The sequence below is a fragment of the Phocoena phocoena genome, chromosome X (genome assembly GCF_963924675.1).
Source record: "Phocoena phocoena chromosome X, mPhoPho1.1, whole genome shotgun sequence".
Taxonomy (NCBI): Eukaryota; Metazoa; Chordata; class Mammalia; order Artiodactyla; family Phocoenidae; genus Phocoena; species Phocoena phocoena.
The window spans coordinates 99,824,805-99,845,900 of record NC_089240.1 but is presented as its reverse complement, the minus strand read 5'-3'; the positions used below and the strand labels follow the sequence as shown (position 1 = coordinate 99,845,900).

The 21,096-nt window shown below is 40.2% G+C and overlaps 1 protein-coding gene across 1 annotated transcript in view; it reads right to left on the bottom strand.

Annotated features, from left to right (window-relative positions):
- Positions 1-21,096, bottom strand: part of DOCK11 (dedicator of cytokinesis 11) — a 197,898-nt gene that overhangs the window by 103,810 nt on the left and 72,992 nt on the right. Inside the window, exons 15-20 of the mRNA XM_065901242.1 lie at positions 18,425-18,547; positions 18,144-18,220; positions 15,340-15,524; positions 15,186-15,251; positions 12,773-12,865; positions 10,642-10,765 (exon numbers count right to left, since the gene is read on the bottom strand). Of these exons, the coding sequence (XP_065757314.1) occupies positions 10,642-10,765; positions 12,773-12,865; positions 15,186-15,251; positions 15,340-15,524; positions 18,144-18,220; positions 18,425-18,547 (668 nt within the window). The remainder of the gene's footprint in view (positions 1-10,641; positions 10,766-12,772; positions 12,866-15,185; positions 15,252-15,339; positions 15,525-18,143; positions 18,221-18,424; positions 18,548-21,096) is intronic.

Sequence of the window (21,096 nt, the reverse complement as noted above, 5' to 3'; positions counted from 1 at the left end):
CAATAACTATATTATACTTTATTCTATTTTTACTGTATCATCTTTCTTTCTGTCTTTTTTTCCTTCTTTCCCTCCTTCCTTCCTTCCTCCCTCCCTCCCTCCCTCCTTTCTTTCCTTCTTTGCTTCTTTCTTCCTTCCTTCCTTTCCTCCTTTCCCTCTTTCTTTACTCATACTTCTACTAATTCTCCCTACTTTTTCTCCCTTTTATTCTGAGCTGTGTGGATGAAAGGCTCTTGGTGCTCCAGCCAGGAGTCAGGGCTCTGCCTCTGAGGTAGGAGAGCCAACTTCAGGACACTGGTCAACAAGAGACCTCCCAGCTCCACATAATATTAAACGGTGGAAATATCCCAGAGACCTCCATCTTAACACCAGCACCCAGCTTCACTCAACGACCAGCAAGCCACAGTGCTGGACAACCTATGCCAAACAACTAGCAAAACAGGAACACAACCCCACCCATTAGCAGAGAGGCTGCCTAAAATCATAATAAGGCCACAGACACCACAAAACACACCACCAGACGTGAACCTGCCCACTAGAGAGACAAGATCCAGCCTCATCCAGCACAACACAGGCACTAGTCCCCTCCACCAGGAAGCCTACACAACCCACTGAAACAACCTTAGCCACTGGAGACAGACATCAAAAACAACGGGAACTACGAACCTGCAGCCTGCAAAAAGGAGACCCCAAACACAGTAAGATAAGCAAAATGAGAAGACAGAAAAACACACAGCAGATGAAGGAGCAAGATAAAAACCCACCAGACCTAACAAATGAAGAGGAAATAGGCAATCTACCTGAAAAAGAATTCAGAATAATGATAGTAAGGATGATCCGAAATCTTGGAAGTAGAATGGACAAAATGCAAGAAACAGTTAACAAGGACCTACAAGAACTAAAGATGAAACAAGCAACGATGAACAATGCAATAAATGAAATTAAAATCACTCTAGATAGGATCAATAGCAGAATAACTGAGGCAGAAGAACGGATAAGTGACCTGGAAGATAAAGTAGTGGAAATAACTACTGCAGAGCAGAATAAAGAAAAAAGAATGAAAAGAACTGAGGACAGTCTCAGAGACCTCTGGGACAACATGAAACGCACCAACATTCGAATTATAGGGGTTCCAGAAGAAGAAGAAAGAAAGAAAGGGACTGAGAAAATATTTGAAGAGATTATAGTTGAAAACTTCCCTAATATGGGAAAGGAAATAGTTAATCAAGTCCAGGAAGCACAGAGGGTCCCATACAGGATAAATACAAGGAGAAACACGCCAAGACACATATTAATCAAACTGTCAAAAATTAAATACAAAGAAAGCATATTAAAAGCAGCAAGGGAAAAACAACAAATAACACACAAGGGAATCCCCATAAGGTTAACAGCTGATCTCTCAGCAGAAACCCTACAAGCCAGAAGGGAGTGGCAGGACATACTGAAAGTGATGAAGGAGAATAGCCTGAAACCAAGACTACTCTACCCAGCAAGGATCTCATTCAGATTTGATGGAGAAATTAAAACCTTTACAGACAAGCAAAAGCTGAGAGAGTTCAGCACCACCAAACCAGCTTTACAACAAATGCTAAAGGAACTTCTCTAGACACGAAACACAAGAGAAGGAAATGACCTATAGTAGTGAACCCAAAACAATATATAAAATGGAAATAGGAACATACATATCAATAATTACCTTAAATGTAAATGGACTAAATGCTCCCACCAAAAGACACAGATTGGCTGAATGGATACAAAAACAAGACCCTTATATATGCTGTCTACAAGAAACCCACTTCAGAACTAGAGACACATACAGACTGAAAGTAAGGGGATGGAAAAAGATATTCCATGCAAATGGAAACCAAAAGAAAGCTGGAGTAGCAATTCTCATATCAGACAAAATAGACTTTAAAATAAGGACTATTAAAAGGGACAAAGAAGGACACTACATAATGATCAAGGGATCGATCCAAGAAGAAGATATAACAATTGTAAATATTTATGCACCCAACATAGGAGCACCTCAATACATAAGGCAAATACTAACAACCATAAAAGGGGAGATCAACAGTAACACATTCATAGTAGGGGACTTTAACACCCCACTTTCACCCATGGACAGATCATCCAAAATGAAAATAAATAAGGAAACACAAGCTTTAAATGATACATTAAACAAGATGGACTTAATTGATATTTATAGGACACTCCATCCAAAAACAACAGAATACACATTTTTCTCAAGTGCTCATGGAACATTCTCCAGGATAGATCATATCTTGGGTCACAAATCAAGCCTTGGTAAATTTAAGAAAACTGAAATTGTATCAAGTATCTTTTCCGACCACAACGCCATGAGACTAGATATCAATTACAGGAAAAGATCTGTAAAAAATACAAACACATGGAGGCTAAACAATACACTACTTAATAATGAAGTGATCACTGAAGAAATCAAAGAGGAAATAAAAAAATACCTAGAAACAAATGACAATGGAGACACAACGACCCAAAACCTATGGGATGCAGCAAAAGCAGTTCTAAGGGGGAAGTTTATAGCAATACAAGCCCACCTTAAGAAGCAGGAAACATCTCGAATAAACAACCTAACCTTGCACCTCAAGCAATTAGAGAAAGAAGAACAAAAAAACCCCAAAGCTAGCAGAAGGAAAGAAATCATAAAAATCAGATCAGAAATAAATGAAAAAGAAATGAAGGAAACAATAGCAAAGATCAATAAAACTAAAAGCTGGTTCTTTGAGAAGATAAACAAAATAGATAAACCACTAGCCAGACTCATCAAGAAAAAAAGGGAGAAGACTCAAATCAATAGAATTAGAAATGAAAAAGGAGAAGTAACAACTGACACTGCAGAAATAAAAAAAATCATGAGAGATTACTACAAGCAACTCTATGCCAATAAAATGGACAATCTGGAAGAAATGGACAAATTCTTAGAAATGCACAACCTGCCAAGACTGAATCAGGAAGAAATAGAAAATATGAACAGACCAATCACAAGCACTGAAATTGAAACTGTGATTAAAAACCTTCCAACAAACAGAAGCCCAGGACCAGATGGCTTCACAGGTGAATTCTATCAAACGTTTAGAGAAGAGCTAACACCTATCCTTCTCAAACTCTTCCAAAATATAGCAGAGGGAGGAACACTCCCAAATTCCTTCTACGAAGCCACCATCACCTTGATACCAAAACCAGACAAGGATGTCACAAAGAAAGAAAACTACAGGCCAATATCACTGATGAACATAGATGCAAAAATCCTCAACAAAATACTAGCAAACAGAATCCAACAGCACATTAAAAGGATCATACACCATGATCAAGTGGGGTTTATTCCAGGAATGCAAGGATTCTTCAATATACGCAAATCTATCAATGTGATAAACCATATTAACAAATTGAAGGAGAAAAACCATATGATCATCTCAATAGATGCAGAGAAAGCTTTCGACAAAATTCAACACCCATTTATGATAAAAACCCTCCAGAAAGTAGGCATAGAGGGAACTTTCCTAAACATAATAAAAGCCATATATGACAAGCCCACAGCAAACATCATCCTCAATGGTGAAAAACTGAAAGCATTTCCACTAAGATCAGGAACAAGACAAGGTTGCCCACTCTCACCACTCTTATTCAACATAGTTTTGGAAGTTTTAGCCACAGCAATCAGAGAAGAAAAGGAAATAAAAGGAATCCAAATCGGAAAAGAAGAAGTAAAGCTGTCACTGTTTGCAGATGACATGATACTATACATAGAGAATCCTAAAGATGCTACCAGAAAACTACTAGAGCTAATCAATGAATTTGGTAAAGTAGCAGGATACAAAATTAATGCACAGAAATCTCTGGCATTCCTATATACTAATGATGAAAAATCTGAAAGTGAAATCAAGAAAACACTCCCATTTACCATTGCAACAAAAAGAATAAAATATCTAGGAATAAACCTACCTAAGGATACGAAAGACCTGTATGCAGAAAATTATAAGACACTGATGAAAGAAATTAAAGATGATACAAATAGATGGAGACATATACCATGTTCTTGGATGGGAAGAATCAACATTGTGAAAATGACTCTACTACCCAAAGCAATCTACAGATTCAATGCAATCCCTATCAAACTACCACTGGCATTTTTCACAGAACTAGAACAAAAAATTTCGCAATTTGTATGGAAACACAAAAGACGCCGAATAGCCAAAGCAGTCTTGAGAACGAAAAAAGGAGCTGGAGGAATAAGGCTCCCTGACTTCAGACTATATTACAAAGCAACAGTCATCAAGACAGTATGGTACTGGCACAAAAACAGAAAGATAGATCAGTGGAACAGGATAGAAAGCCCAGAGATAAACCCACGCACATATGGACACCTTATCTTTGATAAAGGAGGCAGGAATGTACAGTGGAGAAAGGACAGCCTCTTCAATAAATGGTGCTGGGAAAACTGGACAGGTACATGTAAAAGTATGAGATTAGATCACTCCCTAACACCATACACAAAAATAAGCTCAAAATGGATTAAAGACCTAAATGTAAGGCCAGAAACTATCAAACTCTTAGAAGAAAACATAGGAAGAACACTCTATGACATAAATCACAGCAAGATCCTTTCTGACCCACCTCCTAGAGTAATGGAAATAAAAACAAAAATAAACAAATGGGACCTAATGAAACTTCAAAGCTTTTGCACAGCAAAGGAAACCATAACCAAGACCAAAAGACAACCCTCAGAATGGGAGAAAACATTTGCAAATGAAGCAACTGACAAAGGATTAATCTCCAAAATTTACAAGCAGCTCATGCAGCTCAATAACAAAAAAAACAAACAACCCCATCCAAAAATGGGCAGAAGACCTAAGTAGACATTTCTCCAAAGAAGATATACAGAATGCCAACAAACACATGAAAGAATGCTCAACATCATTAATCATTAGAGAAATGCAAATCAAAACTACAATGAGATATCATCTCACACCAGTCAGAATGGCCATCATCAAAAAATCTAGAAACAATAAATGCTGGAGAGGGTGTGGAGAAAAGGGGACACTCTTGCACTGCTGGTGGGAATGTGAATTGGTTCAGCCACTGTGGAGAACAGTATGGAGGTTCCTTAAAAAACTACAAATAGAATTACCATATGACCCAGCAATCCCACTACTTGGCATATACCCTGAGAAAACCAAAATTCAAAGAGAGTCATGTACCAAAATGTTCATTGCAGCTCTATTTACAATAGCCAGGACATGGAAACAACCTAAGCGCCCATCATCGGATGAATGGATAAAGAAGATGTGGCACATATACACAATGGAATATTACTCAGCCTTAAAAAGAAATGAAATTGAGCTATTTGTAATGAGATGGATAGACCTAGAATCTGTCATACAGAGTGAAGTAAGTCAGAAAGAAAAAGACAAATACCGTATGCTAACACATATATATGGAATTTAAGGGAAAAAAATGTCATGAAGAACCTAGGGGTAAGATAGGAATAAAGACGCAGACCTACTGGAGAACGGACTTAAGGATATGGGGAGGGGGAAGGGTGAGTTTTGACAGGGCGAGAGAGAGTCATGGACATATACACACTAACAAACGTAGTAAGGTAGATAGCTGGGGGGAAGCAGCCGCAAGGCACAGGGATATTAGCTCGGTGCTTTGTGACAGCCTGGAAGGGTGGGATGGGGAGAGTGGGAGGGAGGGAGACGCAAGAGGGAAGACATATGGGGACATATGTATATGTATAGCTGATTCACTTTGTTGTAAAGCAGAAACTAACACACCATTGTAAAGCAATTATACCCCAATAAAGATGTTTAAAAAAAAAAAAAAAAAAAAAGGAGTTGGTACTCTACCTTAAAAAATACTAAAGTATGCTATGTTTCCTTAAAGTTAAAAAAATAACAAACCCAGAAACTCTTCCTTAAAATATGGATTTGTTCATAGAGTTCCTTAGATCCACTTCAGGAAAGAAAAATACCATTTGAATACCCATACAATTTTTTGGAGTACTTTATATTTAAAAAAAAAAGGAAGTTAATCAAAACACCATTCAAATTCTTTATTTAGAGTGTATTTGGGAGTGGCACAAAGTCCGTTTAGTTGGTATGGCAGGCAAGACATCCCCCAGTGCTCTCTGGCTGCAGGCAGAGAGGGCCCCCAGGTACTGAAAGCGAGTGAGGCCTGGGCACGGAGGCCTCCTTTTGTCCACCATTTCTTATAGGCAAGACTCCAGCCTCCATGACCTTCCCTGAGTTCTTCCAAAGGGCAGATTTGAACAGTTGCTAATCAAGGAAGGAGCAGCCAAGAAACCACCTGAGGCAAGATTAAAGGGACCAGAGAAGCTCATCAAGATTAAGAGACAAGGGACTTCCCTCGTGGCGCAGTGGTAAGAATCTGCCTGCCAAGGCAAGGGACACGGGTTCGAGCCCTGGTCCGGGAAGATCCCACATGCTGTGGAGCAACTAAGCCCTTGCGCCCCAACTACTGAGCCTGTACTCTAGAGCCCGTGAGCCACAACCGCTGAGCCCGCGCTCTAGAGCCCGCGAGCCACAACCACTGAGCCCGCGAGCCACAACCGCTGAGCCCCCGCTCTAGAGCCCGCGAGCCACAACCGCTGAGCCCGTGCTCTAGAGCCCGCGAGCCACAACTGCTGAGCCCGTGTGCTGCAGCTACTGAAGCCAGCGTGCCTAGACCCCATCCTCCGCAACAAGAGAAGCCACCGCAAGGAGAAGCCTGCACACCACAACTAGAGAAAGTCTGCACATAGCAACGAAGACCCAATGCAGCCAAAAAAAAAAAAAAAAACACAAAAGATTAAGAGAAGACCACCTGACACGATATTAAGGGAGTGCAAGCCTTGCTCATGCTCTAATCTTGTCAGATAAACCCTTTATCAAACCCTCTGGGGTTGGGACACATAGTTTTTCGAGGCAGAAGCCTGGTGTGTACCCCTTTGCCTGGCAAAGCAATAAAGCTATTCTTTTCTACTTCACCCAAAAAAAAAAAAAAAACAAAAAAAAAAAACAAGAAACATCTCATATAAACAACCTAACCTTACACCTAAAGCAATTAGAGAAGAAACATCTCATATAAACAACCTAACCTTACACCTAAAGCAATTAGAGAAAGAAAAAACCCCAGTTAGCAGAAGGAAAGAAATCATAAAGATCAGATCAGAAATAAATGAAAAAGAAATGAAGGAAACGATAGCAAAGATCAATAAAAATAAAAGCTGGTTCTTTGAGAAGATAAACAAAATTGATAAACCACTAGCCAGACTCATCAGGATAAAAAGGGAGAAGATTCAAATCAATAGAATTAGAAATGAAAAAGGAGAAGTAACAACTGACACTGCAGAAATGCACAGGATCATGAGAGATTACTAAAGCAACTATATGCCAATAAAATGGACAACCTGGAAGAAATGGACGAATTCTTAGAAATGCACAACCTTCCAAGACTGAACCAGGAAGAAACAGAAAATATGAACAGACCAGTCACAAGCACTGAAATTGAAACTGTGACTAAAAATCTTCCAGCAAACAAAAGCCCAGGACCACATAGCTTCACAGGCGAATTCTATCCAACATTTAGAGAAGAGCTAACACCTATCCTTCTCAAACTCTTCCAAAATATAGCAGAGGGAGGAACACTCCCAAACTCATTCTACGAGGCCACCATCACCCTGATAGCAAAACCAGACAAAGATGTCACAAACAAAGAAAACTACAGGCCAGTATCGCTGATGAACAAAGATGCAAAAATCCTCAACAAAATACTAGCAAACAGAATCCAACAGCACATTAAAAGGATCATACACCATGATCAAGTGGGGTTTATCCCAGGAATGCAAGGATTCTTCAATATACGCAAATCAATCAATGTGATACACCATATTAACAAACCGAAGAAGAAAAACCATATGATCATCTCAATAGATGCAGAAAAAGCTTTCGACAAAATTCAACACCCATTTATGATAAAAACCCTCCAGAAAGTAGGCAGAGAGGGAACCTACCTCAACATAATAAAGGCCATATATCACAAACCCACAGCCAACATTGTTCTCAATGGTGAAAAACTGAAACCATTGCCTATAAGATCAGGAACAAGACAAGGTTGTCCACTCTCACCACTATTATTCAACATAGTTCTGGAAGTTTTAGCCACAGCAATCAGAGAAGAAAAAGAAATAAAAGGAATCCAAATCGGAAAAGAAGAAGTAAAGCTGTCACTGTTTGCAGATGACATGGTACTATACACAGAGAATCCTAAACATGCCACCAGAAAACTACTAGAGCTAATCAATGAATTTGGTAAAGTAGCAGGATACAAAATTAATGCACAGAACTCTCTGGCATTCCTACACACTAATGATGAAAAATCTGAAAGAGAAATCAAGGAAACACTCCCATTTGCCACTGCAACAAAAAGAATAAAATATCTAGGAATAAACCTACCTATGGAGACAAAAGACCTGTATGCAGAAAACTGTAAGACACTGATGAAAGAAATTAAAAATGATACAAACAGATGGAGAGATATACCATGTTCCTGGATTGGAAGAATCAACACTGTGAAAATGACTCTACTACCCAAAGCAATCTATAGATTCAATGCAATCCCCATCAAACCACCACTGGCATTTTTCACAGAACTAGAACAAAAAATGTCACAATTTGTATGGAAACACAAAAGACCCCGAATAGCCAAAGCAATCTTGAGAACGAAAAACGGAGCTGGAGGAATCAGGCGCCCTGACTTGAGACTACACTACAAAGCTACAGTAGTCAAGACAGTATGGAACTGCCACAAAAACAGAAATATAGATCAACGGAACAGGATAGAAAGCCCAGAGATAAACCCAGGCACATATGGTCACCTTATCTTTGATAAAGGAGGCAGGAATGTACAGTGGAGAAAAGACAGCCTCTTCAATAAGTGGTGCTGGGAAAACTGGACAGGTACATGTAAAAGAATGAAATTAGAACACTCCCTAACACCATACACTAAAATAAACTCAAAATGGATTAAAGACCTAAATGTAAGGCCAGAAACTATCAAACTCTTAGAGGAAACCATAGGCAGAACACTCTATGACCTAAATCACAGGAAGATCCTTTTTGACCCACCTCCTAGAGAAATGGAAGTAAAAACAAAAATAAACAAATGGGACCTAACGAAACTTAAAAGCTTTTGCACAGCAAAGGAAACCATAAACAAGACCAAAAGACAACCCTCAGAACGGGAGAAATTATTTGCAAATGAAGCAACTGCCAAAGGATTAATCTCCAAAATTTACAAGCAGCTCATGCAGCTCAATATCAAAAAAGCAAACAACCCAATCGAAAAATGGGCAGAAGACCTAAATAGACATTTCTCCAAAGAAGATGGACAGATTGCCAACAAACACATGAAAGAATGCTCAACATCATTAATCATTAGAGAAATGCAAATCAAAACTACAATGAGATACCATCTCACACCAGTCGGAATGGCCATCATCAAAACACCTGCAAACAATAAATGCTGGAGAGGGTGTGGAGAAAAGGGAACCCTCTTGCACTGTTGGTGGGAATGTAAATTGATACAGCCACTAGGGAGAACAGTATGGAGGTTCCTCAAGAAACTAAAAATAGAACTACCATATGACCCAGCAGTCCCACTACTGGGATTACATATACCCTGAGAAAACCATAATTCAAAAAGAGTCATGTACCACAATGTTCATTGCAGCTCTATTTACAACAGCCAGAACATGGAAGCAAACTAAGTGTCCATCAACAGATGAATGGGTAAAGAAGACGCGGCACATATATACAATGGAATATTACTCAGCCATAAAAAGAGGGAAGAGATATGGGGATATATGTATATGTATAACTGAGTCACTTTGTTATAAAGCAGAAACTAACACACCATTGTAAAGCAATTATACTCCAATAAAGATGTTAAAAAATAAAAATAATTAATTAAATAAATAAAATAAAGATTGGTCCAGGCTAGCTTGGATCTGAATCCCAGGGCGTGCTGATACTGATATGGTGGAAGTGGCACAGGCCATGTTCTTAGGGCCTTCTATGTTCTCCTAAGGATGCTTCCCATTGGCTTATCCAAAGCCTTGCTGAATGAGATCATGACTGGAGCTTTACTACCAAAGCTTATTCAAGTTCGTTAAACCTGTCCTCCTCTCACTAGAACCCCAATCTCCCTCACGTTCAAAAACGCCCATGGCTCTGGGCTCATGTCCCTCTTCTCAGTGAGCAGAACTGGAAAATTCTGGTTGCCGGGCTATTCTACGTGAAAGAAATGACAAAAACACTGCATCATAGCATCATAATACGGGTTTCTCTCTGCGAGGGGCAATATTTCTTTACGTTGCCTATGGTAGTCTAAGTACACTGGCAAGCATTTGGACATGACGTTGGGTAGAAATAATGGATAAAACGAACATATAATTCATCTTTCACCAACGAACTTTTAACTCAGAAATGTACTTTTTGGTGAGGGGAAGTGGTCTGTACCTCGATGAAAAGAGGTTATATATAGCCAAGACAACTCCATTTCAAATAGCTCTAGAGAGAGACATTTAAAGAGCACACGTACCTGGAGTTTCAACTGTATCCTGCTTTTTGGTTGTTCCCTTTGTGTTAATTTCACAGCTTACATGATAAAAAGTGAAAAGCAAATGATGTTTTTGATGCAGGTGAATGGGAAGCTCAATTTTAATCTGAAATGAAAGCAAAATTACACATAGCGTTTTGTTTTCATTGTCAAGCTGGACTGCCAGACCTTTAGCTCTGTTTCATCATACTTTTCCAATGACATACTTTTCTAAATCACAAGCCAAGTGGTCAAATAATAGATATGATTTAAATATATTCCAAATGCTTTTCTGGTCAGTTTCACAGTTTGACAACAATATTCTCTTGGGTTGTGAGGGCTGATTTATTACTTTTGCTGGAGAGTCCAGTGGATTCTCCTGGATTCAACTTTGCAGCAGGATTTTCTGAAACAATGGATCAAAACCACATCCTTACAGCCCAGGGATACTCTGTAACTCAATGTGAGTCAGTGAATGCAATCCATCTACAATGTGCATTGAATTTGAAAGGCTGCTTTTTTCGAAATCACTGCCCTCCTCTGCACGAAGAAAAAAGTAAGCCTTTACAAATAAACAAGCAAAAAGTCACTGTGGTATTATGGGATCCACAAATTACAGTTTATATAAATTTCTTTAGAAGAAGAACACAACCTTACTCTTGAATAAATAAAAAGTATCGTCCTGACACACGAATTTAACACTAAAAATTAATACTTTAAAACAAACATTGCAAGTACTTTTCCAGTCAGGACCCAACCGCCTGTTTGTAATGCCTCCTGGGAAGTGTATGGGAGAGAGATTACAGATTTAACTGATTTAACACACATACGTGGACTTGCACAGGAACTCATGCAAACACACACACACGCTCACACTCACTTTCCTGGTTAATATATAGTGAATGCTTGAAAAGTCCATTTCCTAAAGGTAATGTGGACTACTTACTACATGAACAAGTTTTCTCTAGTGACTGACATTGGTTATAGAGAGGGATGGATTAAACAGCTTGGTGATGGGACATCTGGCCTAATTATCATTCACAGAAGGCGTGGTTTTGGTGTTATAACTAATTTCTGTTGTACGTATATTTCACCACAGAATATGCCTATTCACAGCATCCAGACCATCTGGGTATCTAACGCTCTGCTGCGCATCAATATGGACATGCTCCCTCCCTGGGTGGCGAAAATGCAAAGTCCCACTACCCTCCTCTCCATCCCCGGAGAAAGTAGGGGCACTGGACTGAGAAGGAATGAGTGAGCCTCGGGCTGGGGTTTAAGGCCTCCATACAACAGCAGCTGGGCCTGGGGAAATCAGGACAGCAGGGGGGATGGTTTCAGACCAAGCCAGGGATGGAGACGTGGAACCCGAGAAGCAGAAACAGCAGAGCTTCTGGCCTGGGATACGCATCTGGGTTCCATGGAGACACGTAGCCATCAAAAGCAGTCTGCGGATTTGGCTAAGCCGGCTACACATAGACGAGAAGAGGCTGTGACAGAGACACTGGAAAGGACACAGAGACATAGAGCTAGAGAAGCGGGAAGAAGGAAAGGGGCAGGGACAGGGTCAGAAAGGCAGACTGAGGAAGGGCGCTCGGAGGCCGGGAGACCGCGCCAGCCCCCTCTGTCTACATTGCGCTGAGGCATTCAGTGCAGCCAGTGGGATTCTGGGGACCCAGCCACGCCGCTGTGTCTCTCGGAGCATTTCACTTACAGAGAGGCTGCACCCTCCCACGCAGGACCACAGGAAGAAAGAGCTAAAAGGGCCTTCAGAAAATCCCTTCTAAATTTCTTATTTTAAAGCTTTGGAAATGGAGACTCAGAAAGAGGAAGTGACTTGCTCAAGGTCACGGAGCCAGTTGTTGTCAAAGTAAGGGCTGGAGTCCCCGTTCCAGTGTGGTGTCTGTTTCCTACGTTATCTCACGCCAGAGCCCCTTCAATTTGTGGGCCAATCTTCCACTGTCGCCAAAGGGCACCAAGCAGGCAGTGGCCCCTCGTTCTGAAGTGACATTTTCTATTTTCATGGGGCAAAACATTCAGCGAGTGAAAGTGCAGACACAATATTGGAAGTGATTGAAAGAGAAAAAGAAGAGCCACCACTGGGTTTTGTAAACGTCAAAATAACGCGCTTTACCTCATCATAGAACTCTGGATTTTGGTTGTGATGCGATACAACAGCATAAGTGTTTGTGGTAAAAACAGGCCCCGCAGGTTTTCCATAAATACACTGCAAAAGAAGGAAACAGAGTCACCACTCTCAATGCCACTCTTTAAACATGATGCTAGGGAACCACATACAGTTAGAGGCATCTGTGAGCCCAGGGTCACGGCCAAGCCCACCCAGCTCTCACCATGAACCTGTAAATTCCAAATCATTTACAGTCACTCCAGACACCACCCCAGACATCACCTTACTTGGCTGCATGGATGCTTCTGAATTTCCGGCCATCTGAGAAATATAATTCCAACCTAGCTGACAGTAAGAGGCTGAACACTTCTAATCATTTGGAAGGGAAACACTCTCCAACCAGGCCTGGAAAGCTTACTTCTCTCGTCCTATTTGCACTTCTTAGTATGAGCAGCTCCCCCTCAGTCGGTCAGCAACATTTGCTGAATGCTCGCTGTGCAGTGGGTAAGGCGAGGAGTTAACAAAATAGAACCAACAGCAGATCCATTCCTAGCCTCGAGGAATTAGAAACTGAATGTCCATTAAGCTACAGACTAGCTTACTGTTCTCTCACTCTATGAGCCACAGTTTAAGAGTCACCAGCTTGCTGTTACACCAATAAAATTAATGGAAGACTTTCTATGGTTCCATGGAAAGATCCGATTTCATTTCTAGTGTGAGCTTTTCAGTTCCATAGGCCTAATAAGTTCAAGGATGAATATATGGAGTCACTGTGCCAAGGTCCTAACTGCCTCGCTCGGGTACTTCGGAGCTAGCCTCCGGGCCAGCTAAGAAATGAAAGTGACACTCCACGTGAGTGCAACGCCAGCTCTCCTTAAATATGGTCATGGAGGCAATTTGCAGGCACTGCGGAGAGGTAACCTAAGAATCTTTAAGTATACAAAAAGGATATCGGATGAATGGCTAAAGAAGATGTGGCACATATATACAATGGACTATTACTCAGCCATAAAAAGAAACGAAATTGAGTTATTTGTAGTGAGGTGGATGGACCTAGAGTCTGTCATACCGAGTGAAGTGAGTCAGAAAGAGAAAGACAAATACCGTATGCTAACACATATATATGGAATCTAAGAAAAAAAAAGTCATGAAGAACCCAGGGGTAAGACGGGAATAAAGACAGACCTACTAGAGAATGGACTTGAGGATATGGGGAGGGGGAAGCGTAAGCTGTGACAAAGCGAGAGAGTGGCACGGACATATATACACTGCCAAACATAAAATAGATAGCTAGTGGGAAGCAGCCGCATAGCACAGGGAGATCAGCTCAGTGCTTTGTGACCACCTGGATGGGTGGGATAGGGAGGGTGGGAGGGAGGGAGACGCAAGAGGGAATAGAGATGGGAACATATGTATACGTATAACTGATTCACTCTGTTATAAAGCAGAAACTAACACACCATTGTAAAGCAATTATACTCCAATAAAGATGTTTAAAAAAAAAAAGGATACCGCATGGGGGCGAAGAAAATGTTATTCTCATCTCCACTGAAGGAAGAATCAGAGAACATACACCTGATTTGAGCCAGCTAATTCTTAATTTAACCTAGCTTTCTCTGTGAAAAAACTCTCTTTTCAAGGGTCAGAGCTATTAACCATTCAATGACTTAACTGGGGCTATTCCAGCCTCTTTCCCGAGGTGGTTTAAGTGGAAGATTTGCCATCCATCTGTCTGATTTAGGCTCAAGCTAGAGAAGTTGGGAAGCCAGATAAACACTCTGTGATGGCTAGACGGTCTGACTTCTCTCTCAGGCCTCTGATTAATGGGCTATGGGCTAAAGGGCCAAAAGTAAAAAGCGGCTATAAAGAGTGAAAATGTAAGGGCACTGTGAAGTGACAGGTATTTAAGGATTGCCGTATCAGATAATGCTGAGATGCTTTTCGTGGATCACTAATTCAAGTTTGGAGGCACCATTTGGCCAGCCACAGACTAGAAGTCATATCTCAGATCAAAGCAGTTATGCTGTGCTTCTGTCAGCTCGAAGCCCGTTCAGGTTTCAAGGAGAAAGGAGTTTAAACTCCCCTGATGGTACTGTTATAAGCTGTCAGGTCACGAGAAAACGACCTTGTGACTGGGCATTGGAGCAATGCAAAATCAAAGTGGGGCAAAGGCAAAAATCTGGCAGATGAAGCTTACCCATTTTTAAAGCTATATATGCTCCTAACCCATTTTGTTATTTCTTAGTATTTAACGCATTCTTATAGTTAATGTGTGAGAGTAGAGAAGACGATGTAACATTTGTCGCATTAGTACATTTTCTTCGACATTTAAACACATTAAACTTAGCATACAGAACTACCGCGTACCAAAATCTCTATCTCTACTAAAAATGCATGCTTATCAATATCACAAACAAACCTTTACAGCGCTAGCATCACTTTCATCCGAATCCCGGAATTCCACACAGACCGCGATGTTCCTTGCCTAAAATGATTCATCGTTCAAAATGAGTGACAAAACAAAATTATAAATAACATTTTACACCCCAAAACGTATAGTTTACACTGTGTACCTTGGCAAATGTTTTCTGGCTATCGTATTTTAACTGCAAGGGGTATACATATAGATGGTTTTTGTAAACGGTAAATGGATAACAGTATTTTGTCATTTCTGGCACAAACTCTTCAACTTCCACAGTAATATTTTGACAATTCTTTTCAAAAGGCTTCAGGGGCACATATGAAGACGTAATACAGTCTGTAGCAGAAAAAAGAACAGGCAAAGATGTAACAATCATTAACACATTCCTGCATTTATAAAAATATACATGATTTTGTGTTCTCAGAGAGCAGTTTAACAAATAGAATTCTTAGTGACTGACAAAAAGTTACACAAGCACTTTAAGGACCCAGAAGAACAAGTAGGAGTAAGTAGCCTGATGCTGGTTTTAGTGAAACCCTTCAAACCAAACGTGGATTGCTATTTCATTCTCAACGTAGAGTGATTTGCCAAATATAACACATCATAATTTTGACAAATTTAAACTCTGCAAAGAAATCCATTACATTTTTCCTCCTGTGACTGCAATTTAGCTTTCACTGCAAATTTCTATTGGTATCAGGGAAGTAACAGTAAATTTATGCCAATTAGCTCATGGCTAGTCACTCTTAAAAAGTTAACTTGGTGCAGGTGCAAATTTTCACTTAAGAAATAATGGTAGCCTTTTGAAACTACAAATCTTATGATGTGTTACCGATAATAAATTCAATCCTCCCGAAAGTGGAAAACACAAAGCCTCAGAGAGGTGTAGCAGCAGCACATGTTATTGAGGTAGCCCCTTGTAGTAAAGGTTATTCATACACTTAAGGGGCTCTAAGACTGCTGGTCCTTGCTGCAGAGCAATACTGATGGAGAAGGAAGACCCCGGAGAGTCAGACCTGAGGACACAATATTTTTCGTTGGGTTTGGCTTTCTATTATAGCGATACTTACAACAGAATATCTGGAGGTACAGAGTAAAGGTACAAGGAAACAAGTGATCATTTCACTACCCAGAGATAACTACTACTACTATTTTGGCATATTTTCTTCTAGTCTTCTTCCTATGCATGTTTTATATAACAACACAAAAATCCCACTGTATACAGAACTTTATCCTGTTTTTTTTTTTTGGCGTTTTATCTGATGTCTTATTTCATGAATTCTTTGTAAACATCATTTTTCATAGCTGCATAAAGTTTCATGGTATCTGGATACCATAACTGCCTTAACCACACTGACAGTGTTGGGCTCTGGTTGTTTCCAAATCCCCGCACCCCACATAAACAACACTGCAAAGAACACCTTTATGCATAAACTCCTGTCTACACTTCAAATTATTTCTTTAGGAAAAAAATAAGCCATTGTACTCTTAGATGTCTTAAAATGTCAATTGCCACTCTCCTACTTCAATCTTTTCGTGACTTCTCATGGTACTTGGAATGAAATTCAGTCTTTTAAGGAGTTACCACGGTCTTTACAATTCTCTACATGACGTGATGTTTCCTACTTCTCCTACTTCATCTCCTACTCTCCCTTGTGCCCGTCACACACTACACTAGAGCCACATTGGCTCCGTTTCTGTCCATACAAACCAAGCTAACTCCCACCTCAAGGTCTTTACATATGTGACACCCTCAGAGCAGAATGTACAGTCACAATCACCACATGCTGGTGGGGTCACATGGTGAGCCTTCACTGGCCACCCTTTTTAAAGCAGCCTGCCCAACCACAGACTGAAATTATTCATTTATTTGTTTTCTTGTTTAATGTCTGTCATTCATTCTAGACTGTAATCTCCATACTTTCAAAGCATCTGGTAAGTATTCAATACAGTTTACTCAATAAATGCTTATTCGGTGAATAAATGGCTAGACAGAGTCTCAGAAATGGAATACCTTAGTTACGGACATTCATGGATATCTACTGCCAAATTGTATTCCTACTCGTGATGGGGGATGGTGCCTGGCCAAAACCTAGCCAGCATTAGACAGTTCCACTTCATTTTTGTAAATCTGATAGCTGAACAGAAACATCCCAATGCTTAAATGTTTACCTTTGTGTTAGTGGCATAATTACTGAGACTGGACATTTTAAAAAGATTTAGAAGTCATTTTATTTCCTGCAAATTGTCTTTTGTGTCTCCTGAAATCATAGATTCTTTAGACAAGAAAAGAGATTCTCCTCCTTTTGGATCCCTTCGTTGATGAAACTTATCCAAGGCAAAAGGAGCAGAAACTCACTGGAGCACACTCACAACATCATATATAATACATGAAACAGCACCTGATAAAATCAACTCAATTCACTTCCTAATCTGTAACTATTTACCATGTGTCCTGGGTTGAACAGCGTCCCACCAAAATTCATGTCCACTAGAAGCTCAGAATGTGACCTTATTTGGAAATAGGATCTTGGCAGATGTAATTAGCTAGGAGGATGAGATCATAATGGATTAAGGTGGGCCCTAAATCCAATGACTGGTGTTCTTAATAGAAGGCCATGTGAGGACAGAGGCAGAGATCGGAGTGAAGCAACTACAAGCCAAAGGATGCCAAGGAGAGTCAGCAGCCACTAGAAGCTAGAAGAGGCGAGGAATGATTCTTCCTTAGAGCATTCAGAGGGAGCATGGCCCTGCTGACACCTTGATTTTGACCTCTAGCCTCTAGAACCACAGAATAAATTTGTGTTTTAAGCCACCCAGTTTGTAATACTTTCTTACAGCAGCCCTAGGAAACGAATATACCATGTAAACCTCAAGAAAAACACTGAGAAGATAAAAACCTGAGATTCAAGCATAATAGCTCTGTAGGCTTATTTGCAATATGTAAGTTCTTACTTGATAAATCCACAGGAACACATTCTACTGTGATGTTTAGCTGCCCAGGAATAATCTGCAATTTGGTCTTCTCTGGCCTAGATGTAAGATAAGAATATTTTATACTTAAAAATATGATTAAGAAGTGCATTGGTTATACTTTATCCAAACTCCCAAACGCTTCCAAAATCCAAATGCTCCGAAGCATTTGATTTTTCCCATATATGACTCACGTTCAGAATCTGAAGAAATTATAATTCATCTATTATACTGATCTACTGCAGTAACTCCCAAACACTTACTTCTTGTATTCTGAGAGCAACTTGAGAATGTCTTCGTTTGAAAGCTTGCTACTGTCTTGTTTATACAAAGGAGAAAATCTCCCATCCAGGTCCAGAGAACCTTGAACATCTTTGAAAATGGGTCTAAAACAGGAACAGAAGGGTTTTTTTTAACTCCAAAGTGTTGATAAATTAAGATAAAATAGTGGTGGTGGGAGTAGAAAATGGTGAAACTATCTTGGAACATAATTCGGCAGCTTCTCCCGAAGTTAAGCATACACCTACCCTCTGATCCTGCAATTCCACTCCTAGGCATATTTCCACATGGTACTTGACCGTTCACAGCAGATTTATTTGTTATAGCCCCAAACTGGCAACCACCCAGATATTTATCAACAGGTGAACAAACAAATCGCGGTATATTCTTACAATGGAATACTACTCAAAATGAACAACTGATACAACATTATGGATGAAACTCAAAAACAGATTGAGCACAAGAAACCAAATGCAAGGGACTTCCCTGGTGGTCCAGTGGTTAACACTTCTCCTTCCAATACAGGGAGTGCGGGTTCCACCCCTGGTCGGGGAGCTAAGATCCCACATGCCTCGTGGCCAAAAAACCAAAACATGAAACAGAAGCAAGACTGTAACTAATTCAATAAAGACTTTAAAAATGGTCCACATCAAAAAAAAAGTCTTTAAAAAAAAAAAACCAAATGCAAGAGTACATACTGCATGATTCCACTTATATGATAGTCTAGAATAGGTAAAAGTCATCTAAGGTCAGTGGTTGCCTGGGTGTGGGTGGGACGGCTGACTGGACAGGAATATGAGGAAACTCTCTGGAGTGACAGACATGTTCTATATCTTGGTTAGGGTGGTAGTTTTATGACTGTAAATATCTGTGAAAATTCATCAAGTTGGACATATAAAATGTGAATTTTAATCAAAGGTAAATTACCTCTCAATAAAGTTGATCAAAATTGAATTAGATATTTAAGATCAGTTTATAGAGTCTACAATATATATGTAAAGTTTCCAATATGAATTGGAATTATTCCCTCCCCCTCCCCTTCTTCCATTTTTCAAGCGGCTCTTTTACTGCTAAATCGGGAAGTAATGTACAAGCACCCGACACACTGGAAGCAGCTACGGCCAGAAGCGCAATTCCCCCGGCAGAACCACTGAAAATGTGGTTATAGGCATTAACTATTGTTCCTACTTCTAAGCATACCTCCTTTATTTTCAGTAAACAGGGGTTTTATCACACATCTTTTAAATACCCCAGCCAAGCCTTTAGAGTGAGTTCCTGCTACTGCTGACAACCAAAATAATTCAGGCAGAAAGAAAACAGCATAATTCCACATCAGAACTGAGGATCAAAGCTTCTAACTTTGAAGATTTTAAAATTTATTTTTCTACTGGCAAATCAGCATCAAGCAGCTACTGCTATGGCCTGAAGGGGGGCGGGGGGCAGTGTGCCACAGGTGTCCAGAGTGGGCTCTGAACTCAGATGCCATGAGCGCTGAGCCCTACTCACACACATGCCATGTGAACTTGGGCAAGGATTTTTTTTTTTAATTTCAGTGACTCAATTTCCTCGTCTCTAAGATGGGGGAGAATACTACCCACCTCTTTTTTTGAGGGGGGTATGTATGTATGTGTGTATGTATGTATTTATTTATTTGTTTGTTTGTTTGGCTGTGCCGGGTCTTAGTTGTGGCATGCAGGATCTTCGTTGCCGCGTGCAGGATCTTTAGTTGCGGCATGCGAGATCTAGTTCCCTGACCAGGGATCGAACCCGGGACCCCTGCATTGGGAGCGCAGAGTCTTACCCACTGGAGCACCAGGGAAGTCCCAATACCCACCTCTTAAGGAAGTATACATTAAACACTTAGACCTCTGCCACACTGAGCACTTAATCCCTATAAATAATAACTATAAATAATAACACTGAGCACTTAATCCCTATAAATAATAACAGCAGCAGCAGCTGGAGCATCACTAAGTATGCTTATATTTACAGGCCATATTTCACCTTCTATAATGCCTAAATATACCACCCTCCACTACTCTTTGCCCTTGACCTATCCTTGGCTATCATTCTTACCAGTCTGCAAAACAAGGACAAGGTGCCTTTTCATCTACCAACATACAATGCATTTTGAGACCTTCCCCCAAATGAAATGATTATAAAGAGTGACAGAAGACTTAATTAACTTAGAATGTCCTATCCTTATGCTACTCCTCAGCACCCACTGAACATAACTGATTGAATTATTCAGAACATGGTGCTCTTTCCCCAGAAGTCCCAGTGAGCTGTACAGGCTGTACCACAAACAAGCCAGTGAACTTGTACTTCAAAGGGGGAATAAGCAAGAAGCATGTTTTAAGTCATCACTGTAGGTAGACTTGCAAGATCTGGAGAAAAAACATGTAACCCACCATCAGATATGTGGTATAGATAATACACTTCCTAATAGACTACCCCTGAAGGGGTTGCCAAATTTGTCATCAGAAAGCAAGAAAATCTATTAATTACACACTTGCACTTAACGACAGCATTCTTCGCCTTCTCATTTTTAGTATGTTTTTCAGAATTACTCTATGATGGCTTTTCAAAGCATAAACCCAGCCAACTCTGAAACAGTGGGCACACTGTACATAATTCACTACAATTTCTGGTTTTC